At 49.8% G+C, this 9,697-nt stretch overlaps 1 protein-coding gene across 1 annotated transcript in view; it reads left to right on the top strand.

Moving 5' to 3' along the window:
* The window catches only part of EHMT2 (euchromatic histone lysine methyltransferase 2), a 28,342-nt gene that overhangs the window by 2,078 nt on the left and 16,567 nt on the right, over window positions 1–9,697 (top strand). The window contains exons 4-7 of the mRNA XM_006154299.3: window positions 1,175–1,259; window positions 1,351–1,391; window positions 1,559–1,714; window positions 9,548–9,685. Coding sequence (XP_006154361.1) covers window positions 1,175–1,259; window positions 1,351–1,391; window positions 1,559–1,714; window positions 9,548–9,685 — 420 coding nt within the window. The remainder of the gene's footprint in view (window positions 1–1,174; window positions 1,260–1,350; window positions 1,392–1,558; window positions 1,715–9,547; window positions 9,686–9,697) is intronic.

Here is a 9,697-nt window from a genome sequence, read left to right as displayed (position 1 = left end):
GTTCAGCGACGTAGCCGTTATGCCATCTGCTGGCCCCTTGTCCAGACCATTTTCAAGCGTACGGTGGTATTAAGTACATTCGTGATGTTGTAATCGGTCGATTTCCGTAAATCTTGTCATCTTATAAAATTGAAGCTATAGCCATTAAAAAACAACTCCCCGTTCTTCTTTCCCCCCAGCCTCTGGCCACCACCGTTCTTTTTGTCCTCTGTGGCCTCGCCTGCCCTCGCTGCCTCATATCACTAACCACAGAGTATTTGTCTTTTTCCGACTGATTTATTGGTTTATTTCACTCGGCGTAATGGCCTCAGGGTTCACCCATGCCTAGCCTACCTCAGAATGTCCTGTTAATGACTAAAGTATAGTCCGTTGTGTGTACACACATACCACATTTTTTTTTTTGGAGAGATTTTCGCTATAGGGCGCGTGCGCTCGCCAAAAAGACAGAGAGAGACAGAAAGCGAGAAATCACCCCCCAGGGGGGATGGCCACGCCGCAATCCCTTCTCCTCCATTCTCCTTCTTGGGATCTTGGGCACGCACGCACGTGCACCCGGCGTGAGTTTTAAGCCACCGGGTCTGGGACGCGAACCGCGGTCAACTACATGGGAGTCCAGTGACATGGCCATTACGCCAAGTGCTGATTCCCCATACATACCACAGTTTGCTTAACCAGTTTTTCTGTGGCTGGATACTTGGGCTGGGTACTTCCACATTTTAGCCATCATGAGTACTGCTGCTATATTCATAATATACGGGGACAGAGGGTCTTTAACCTCGCCAAGTTTGTTTTCTTCCCTATAACGTGGGAAAGAAGGAAAGGGGGCCTGCGTTTGCATGGTCGGAGAGACAGGTGAGCGTTAGATATGGAATATGTGTTAAATCCGTCACGATCCTTTCTCCGTTCTCTCGGGGTCTTGGGGACACCACGTATGTTTTTCAAGCCACCAGGCAGTGGGCCGTGGGAGAGCCAGCCTTCGCCAGCACACCACCTGGCAGGCCCAGCGCAGTTCCTCCGGAGGAAAAGCAGCTCTTGGTGGTGTTGCCTTCCGGTTCCTGGAGCTTCAGGTGGCATTTTGAGGGTGTAGTTCACCTCACTGCCTCCGGGGGCTCCAGGTTACCAGGCTGCATTGTATATGCTCTCCGACCCTGATGTGCTCCCTCTTGGCCCCCAGCCTCCAGTCCCTGAGAAGAGGCCCCCCGAGGTACAGCATTTCCGGATGAGTGATGACGTGCACTCTCTGGGGAAGGTGACCTCAGGTCAGTCCCACCCCTCAGATCCCCGCTGTTTATGGATGCGGCCCGTCCTGAAGATTTCCAGTACGGCCCTCACTCCTTTGCTCTCTTCCAGACGTGGCCAAAAGGAGGAAGTTGAACTCCGGAGGTGGCCTGGTAAGCAGGAGAATCGGGAAACAGGTCCCCACCCCACCTCACCCCACCCCACCCCACCCCGGGGAGTGTGGGGGACCTTGGACCTGGGCTGCCTTTGTCCCCAAGAGAAGTGGGGGGCAGGTGAGCAGGGGAATGAGCAGCCTTCAATTTTCTGATCTTTTCTCTAGTCAGAAGAACTGGGTTCTGCCCGGGGTTCCGGAGAAGTGACCCTAGAAAAGGGGGACCCTGGATCCCTGGAAGAGTGGGAGACAGTGGTGGGTGACGACTTTAGCCTCTACTATGATTCCTACTCCGTGGACGAGCGCGTGGACTCTGACAGCAAGGTAGGTCCGCCCTCCCCAGCCTGCAGTCCCTCAGGTCCGGGGCCGGGTCTCCAGCCTCTCTCGGTTTTCTGTTCTCACTTTGTATCTTCTGAATGCCCATTAATTCCCTGTGCTGTGCTGTCTACGGGGGCTGAGAGAGTTCATCCGTATTAGGAAAAAACCACATGGGTTCAAAATATTTATGCGGCAAAATAAACTCACACTTTTTTTTTTTTTAATAAATTATTTTATTTAGCTGTATTTATTTCACTTTGATTAGAGAAGGACAGAAAGAGCATGAGAGAGAGAGTGAGAAAGCAAGCCGCCAAGTCCGGGACTCAAACCGCAGTTGGCCATGTGGGAGTCCAGTGCCCTTACCCACCACGCCACCTGCCGGCCCCATAAACTCATACTTTAATTCCATTTGTCCGTGACCTTCTTGAGGTCCTCTTGTGCAGCTCACTTCCTGTGTGCGCCTCACCCCTTCCTTCGTGCCTCTCTCTACAGAGATGGCCGCCCTCCCACCTTCCAGGTTTTGCATCCCACATGGTGGTCTGTCTGCTTGTTCTCTTGCTCTTTGTTTACTTTTATCTCATTTACCTACAAAATGTAAAGTGAAGACAAGTTTTTCGTGTTTTTATTGATGGAGGAGAATGTAGGCATTTGCAGGGCACAGTGTGCGGGATACGGAGGAGAATGTAGGCATTTGCAGGGCACAGTGTGCGGGATACGTATACATTGTATTCATGTGTCGTGAAGGCGGGGTGGTTAGTGTATCTGCCCCCGCCATCTGTCATTACTTTGTGCTGGGAACATTCAGAATCCTCTTGTTCAGTTACTGAGGTAAGTAGTAAGTTGATTATATTCATCAAGGTCTAAGTTACTTCTCTTTATCTGTCATGTTCTTTCTGTTAATCAGCATCCCTTCCCCCCACCCTTCCCGGCCTCTCACAGTCACTCCTCAACTCTCTACTTGTGTGGGGGCATGTTTTTCAGTCCCCGCATATGAGAGAGAATGTGTGCTATTTCTTTTTCTGTGTCTGACTTATTTCACTCAACATGACATCTTCTCGGCCTCCCTGTTTTACCTAAAATGAGTGACGTATGTCATGCGTGCTTTACCCGTTCAGTGGCTGATGGACGTTGGGTCGATTCCGTGTACTTACACAACACAGTGGTTAGTCTCCCCTCTCCCCCCACTGGAGACTTTGCCTTTTTTATTTTTTTTTTAGAACATTTATTCAATTTTATTTGTTGTTGTTGTTGTTTTAATTTAACGAGAGAGAAAGGGAAAGTGAGAAAGCAAGTTGCCAAGTCCGGGACTTGAACTGTGGTCAGCTCTGTGGGAGTACTGCTCCTTAACCCCCGCACACCACCTGCTGGCCCCACAGTGTTTAGTCTTAACCTGGGTTACTTTTTACCTAACATTTTATTATGGCAACTTACACAAGTGAGAAAACTGGTGAGTCCCCATCACCAAGATCCAATGTGTGTGTGCGTGCACGTGTGTGCTAGAGGGCATGTATGCTTGTCAGGAAAAAGGGGGAGAGGAAAAAGCACCCCCATGGGGCATGGTCATGCCACAGTCTCTTCTCCTCCTGCACTCCCCCTTTTCAGGATTTTGGGTATGCACGCCCGACATGTATCCCAAGCTGCCAGTCTGGGACCTAGACTGCGGTTGGCCATATGGGAGCCAGCTGCCCCAAGGACCAGGGTAGGGAGCTGACCCACTCTAACAGTTATTTCACCAGGGCATGTATTCATGGGGGAGACAGTGAGAGGGGAAGTGAGAAGTCGCCCCTGGGGGCAATGGCCACACTGCAGTCCCTTCCCCACTCTCCTGGGATTTTGGGCACACACACACACACACACACACACCTAGCACACACGCTGACCCCCTTCAACAATCAATGCACAGTCAGTTGTAATCCATGTATTCTCCCCCAAGTCCCCACCTACTGGATTATTGCAGAGCAAATCTTACCCGTCACAGTGTCTTCTCTATACGTGTCTCTGTGCGTATCTCTAAACATAAAGCCTCTCACTGCATTACTGTCTTCACACCTAAAATGGAAGAAAATACTGGGGCCAGCAGGCGGCACGCTGGTAAAGGAGGCTGGATGCCACGTGATTACCTGTGCCGTTTGAGTCCTGGACCCAGCAGCTTGAAAACCACGCCAGTTGTGTCTGCGTTCGTGCCCAAAATCCTGTGAGGAGACTGGAGGAGAGGGCGCTGCAGCATGGCCATACCCCCGGGAGATGCTTTCTCTCTTTCTCTGTCTCCAGCAAGTGCATGTACCCTATAGCAAAATTAAAAAAAAAAAATTACCAGTGACTTTTGTGCATGACAGAACGAAAGCATCCCCCCGAATCACAATTCTTTTTCATGCAGTTCTCCATCCTGCTGGATCCTGTGCTTCAGGGGGCCAGGATTCAAAACCAGTCAGCCGCGTGTGACCAGCCTCCTCTGCACAGCATATAACCACTGCCCGCGGGTGCTCGCCCACCGATGGTTTTTTTTGTTTTTTTTGTTTTTAAGTTTAGTTTAGTTTAGTTTTGTTTGCCATAAAGGCATGCGTGCTCCCCAGAAACAGAGACACAGAACGGAAGTGAGAAATCACTCCCCGGGGGATGGCCACGCTGCCGTCTTCTCCCCGTTCTCAGGATCCTGGGCACCCGCGCACAGGCACCCAGCATGATTTTCTTGTTAGTTGTTTTTTTTTTTAGGAGAGATTTTTCCTGTAGGGCACACGCACTCACCAGAAAGCAGGAAATCACCCCTCCTCCGGGGCGTGGCCGTGCCACAGTCCCTTCTCCTCCGTTCTGTTCTCAGGATTTTGAACACGCACGCGCGGAAGCCAGCATGAGTCTTAAGTCGCCCAGTCTGGGACTCAGGCCGTGATAACTTACATGAGAGTCCATCGGCGTGACTATTACGCCACCTGCTGGTCCCCAATTGTTTTTTATTTTAACAATTATTTTTTATTTAATTTTATTTATTATTTTTAAAATTTGACCAGAGAGAGTACTCGAGAAAGCAAGTCCAATACTCCAACCATAGTCAGCTGTGTGGGAGTTCATAATTGTTTTGATAATCGCAAAAAAATGATCAACTATCTTGTTAGTCAACCTCCATGCCGCCTGCCGCCCCCACCTAGTGTGATTTTTAAGCTGCCAGATCTGGGACTCCAACCTAGGTTAGCCAAATGCTGGCCCCTAGTGATTGGCCAAATGCTGGCCCCTTAGGATTTCTTAATATTATCAAATATCGTGACCAGCAGTTGGCGTAATGGCTATGTCGCTGGACTCCCATGTAGTTGACCACGGTTAGAGTCTCCGACCCGGGGACTTAAACTCACACCAGGTGCATCGTGTGCCCAAGATCCCGAGAGGAGAATGGAGGAGAAGGGACTGTGGCATGGCCATCCCCCCGGGGGGTGATTTCTCGCTTTCTGTCTCTGTCTCTTTTTTTGGCAAGTGCATGTGCCTTATAGCAAAAACGTCAAAAAAAAATGATCAAATATCTTGTTAGTCATCGTATTTTCTCAGCAATTTATACTTTTTTCCTTAATGGTTTTATAAATGAATTTTTGTTCAAATCTAAGTGAGGTCCACATGTTTTTAATTGACCTCAAGTCTCTTAGGATATCCGGTTTCTGCATCTTCTAAAAATACTTTTTTCACCGTCTCTGTGGAAGATCAGTTGCTCTACAGTTTCTACCTTTAGGAGCTGGCTCATTCGATGAGGGATTCATATAAGCCTCTGCCTTTTTTTTTCTCCCCTACATTTTAAGACTGACTTTAGGGACCAGCAGATGGCATAATGGTTACATCACTGAACTCCCATGTAGTTGACTGCGGTTCAAGTCCTAAACCCGGTGACTTAAAACTCACTCTAGGTGCGTGTGCGTGCTTACCCCAGATCCCAGAAGAATGGAGGAGAAGGGATTGCTGTATGGCCATCCCCCGGGGGTGACTTCTCACTTTCTATCTCTCTGGCCAGTACGTGCACCCTATAGCAAAAGTACCTCTTAAAAAAAAAAAAAAAAAAAACACTTTGGGACCAGCTGTTGGCGTAATGGCTATGTCGCTGGACTCCCACGTAGTCGACCGCGGTTCACATCCCGGACCTGGTGGCTTAAAACTCACGCCGGGTGCATGTGCATGCATGCCCGAGAGAATGGAGAAGGGAGTGTGGCGTGGCCATCCCCCCGGGAGGTGATTTCTCGCTTTCTGTCTCTCTGTCTCTCTCTGTCTGTCTGGCGAGCACACGCGCCCTATAGCAAAAACCTCTCAAAAAAAAAAAAAAACTTTTATCTCAAAATTACATGTCTGTTATTCGTAACACAGGAATAGCTTATAACAAAAATTCACCGATACACTCCTTCTAACATTTTTCATTGTAAATACAGGTATCAAAACAATCTCGAACATTTTTTTTTTCTTGGAGAGGTTGTTTTTTTTTTTTACTACAGGGCACATGCGCTCACCAGAGAGACAAGCAAGAAATCACCCCCCCTCCCCCCCACGGGGCAAGACCACGCCGCAATCCCTTCTTCTCCATTCTCCTCTCGGGATCTTGGGCATGCACATGCCCGGCGTGAGTTTTAAGCCACCGGGGTTAGGACTTGAACTGCGGTCGACTATATGGGAGTCCAGCAACATAGCCATTATGCCACCTGTTGGTCCCTATATCCTTAAACATATTTTTGACACTAGTAGTCAGCACCCACACCACTTAGAAAGTTAACTCAATTTGTGGTAATATTCACCGTACCTGCTGTTTTTCGCAGTTTCACCTGTGGTTCTTTGACTAAATGAGATGAAGTATGCCGTTTCTGTTTTCTTTCTGACTTTCCACCGTTCTGAAACATACGTGCCTGTCCCACAGCCATCTGACACTTCTCACTGGGCCTTCATCTTGAAAACCTGAGTTCTGGGGCCGGCAGGTGGTGTGGTGGTTGAGGTGCTGGATTCCCATGTGGCCGACCACAGTTCAAGTCCCAGGCGTGGCAGCTTGCTTTCTCGCTCTCCTTTTCTCTCTGCCTGTCTCTCTCTGGTCAAAATTGAAGAATAATGATAATACATATAATTAAAAATAAATCTTTAAAAGAAAAAGAAAACCTGAGTTCTGTTTCAGTACTCCATGCTTAGTTCATGGGTGGCAGTTCCTTGGGGTCAGCAGGTAGCATGGCTCCTAAGACACTGGGTTGGGGGCTGTGAGGTGGCATGACGGTTCAGGTGCTGGAGTCCCACGTGGCTGACCGCCGTGCGTCCCAAACCTGGCAGCTTGCTTTCTCACCTTCTCCCTGTGTCTGGTGAGCGTATGTGCCCTATAGCAAATTTTAAATAATAATAAATAAAATTAAATACAGAAATTGTTTTAAGAAAAAGACAACTGGATCTCACATGGCCGACTGTGGTTTGAGTCCCGGATGTGGTAGCTTAGAAAACCCACTGGGTGTTTTCCCAAAAATCCCAGCAGAAAGGAGGAGAAGGGATTGCAGCATGGTCAGCCCCTAGGGAGCTCGCTCGCTCTCAAGTGCACATGCCCTAGAGCAAAGTTTTTTTTTACTTGAAGTATCGTAATGAGAGCAAAAAAGCTGCTGCATTTTCTCACTTGTTACCTGAAAACATGAACACGCATGTATTAAATGTATTCTCGCCGATGTGTAGTCATGTTGGCCAAGTGGATTTCTTTTACTTAACATGTTGGTGTTTTGCGTTGTGATATTTAATGAAAACGTTTACATGAGTAAAAGGCAAGTCTGAGGGCCACTAAAATTCATTGTTACGTTTTTGTCCTTTTGGTGGCGGTGGGCGCTTCACGTTTTCCTTAGGCTTTCCTGCGGTAGGAGTTTGGCCATTTTGCTGACACTGGTGTGCTCGGCACGTCCGCCATCGCACTAGGGCGATTCGTGCCATTCATACTAGCTTCCGTTCCGAGCCTAACCGGTGGAGGGCTTCTGGGTATTTGCGTCTCCGTATTCTACTTGTGGGCTGCAGAGCCTGTTTTCAGTTTGTGTCTGGAGACCACTGTCTCTTCTGCACACCCTCTACCCCATAGTTCTTAAAATCGGTCAGTCTCCGGGCCAGCGGACGGCATGATGGCTAAGGTGCTGGGCTCCCACATTGCCAACCATGGTTCGAGTCCTGAACCCAGTGGCTTGTTTTCTTACTTTCCCTCTTTCTCTCTGGTCAAATCAAAGAATAGTAATGATAATAAAAAATAAAATAGTTCTCTTAAAAAGTCAGTAAGTCTAGAAATACAATCAGCTTCAGGTGCTGTTTTTGGGGTAAGATTTGCTAGCGGTGGGTACACGTGCGTCTGCTTACGTCCCATCAGAGCCACGGCATGACCACTTGTCTCTCTCTCAGCGACATTAAGGTTGACCGCAGGGGGGCCAGCAAGTGTAGTGGTTGGGGCGCTAAACTCCCACATGGCTGCTGCAGTTCAGGTCTCGAACTCGGCGCCTGCTTTCTCACTCTGCCTTGCTCTCTCTCTCTCTCTCTCTGTCTTTCCCTGGTGAGCACACGTGCCCTAGAGCAAGTTAAAAAATAATAATAATGGGAAGATTGGCCAGAAGGTTCAGCTGGTGTTAGCGTGATCACTATAAAGTTCGTTAGCTTTTTGTTTGGAGAGATTTTCTCTATAGGGCGCGTGCGCTCGCCAGACAGACAGAGACATAGAGACAGAAAGCGAGAAATCACCCCCAATGGGGGATGGCCATGCTGCAATCCCTTCTCCTCCATTCTCCTCTCGGGATCTTGGGCACGCACGCACAAGTGCCCGGCGTGAGTTTTAAGCCACCAGGTCCAGGACACGAACCGCAGTCGACTACGTGGGAGTCCAGCGACATAGCCATTACGCTAACTGCTGGTTCTTTTTTTTTTTTTTAGATACTTTTGCTATAGGGCACATGCGCTCACCAGAGAGACAGACATCACCCCCCGGGAGTATGTCCACTGCTGCATTCCCTTCTGCAGTCCCCTCTCAGGACTGTGGGCCGCACAGACTTGGCGGATCGGTCCTGTGAATCCTAACCTTAACCAGTGCGCCACCTGCTGGCCACCCTCAGTAGCTTTTGAATTCGTTTTATTTCATAAGCAGAAAGCTCGATGCATTGGCATTATTTAGTAAGTTTTTGTTTGGGCCGGAGGGTGGAGAAGGCATGTGCCCTTTCCAGAGAGAGGGAGAAAGCACCCCCCACTAGGGCACGGCCATGCCACAATCCTTTTTCCTCCGTACGTACATCCCATCAGGATTTTGGTCACACACACACAGGCACCTAGGATGTTTGGCAGGCCACCAGGGCTGGGATTCCGACTGCGGCCGGACATGCGGCATCCGGCTTTTTATGCATAGCACGTGACCACTGTGGGGCCAGCTCTGTCCTTCTCTATACTAGTGAGTCACACAGCAGTAATAACCCCGGAGGTACACGTGCGTGTGGGAGAGGGGGAGACGCCCGCCGAGGGGCCGGCCTACACACGGTCTTTTACCTCGCAGTTCTCACCTGCTCAGTTCCGGGCACGCGCACGCCCAGCCTGTCTTCCACGCTAATAGCCTAGGGCCTGAGCCGCGGCCAGCCACGTGGGATCTGGCTCCCTCTGCAGCACCTAACCGGTGCTATGGGGCTCACCCCTCATAGCTGTTTGAGCAGCCCTTTCCTCCCAGCACACTCACCTCCTCCAGGAAGCCACCCTGGGGCGGGGGGAAGTTCTCTTTATCCCTCCACATCGTCTGAGCCTTGGGGTTGGACATGCACTGCTTTGCCTCACCCAGGCTCTCCCCGGGGGGAGCTGTGGCCTGGGGGTCGCTGTCTTCCCAGTCCCACTCTGTCTCTCTCCCAGTCTGAAGTCGAAGCACTGGCTGAACAACTGAGTGAAGAGGAGGAGGAGGAGGAGGAGGAAGAAGAGGAGGAAGAGGAGGAGGAGGAGGAAGAGGAGGAGGAGGAGGAAGACGAGGAGTCAGGGAACCAGTCAGATAGAGTAAGCACCAGG

Source organism: Tupaia chinensis, unplaced genomic scaffold (assembly GCF_000334495.1).
Source record: "Tupaia chinensis unplaced genomic scaffold, TupChi_1.0 Scaffold000403_1, whole genome shotgun sequence".
Lineage (NCBI taxonomy): Eukaryota > Metazoa > Chordata > Mammalia > Scandentia > Tupaiidae > Tupaia > Tupaia belangeri.
Note: the sequence above shows the minus strand (reverse complement) of the source record. Positions and strands in the feature narration are given on the sequence as shown.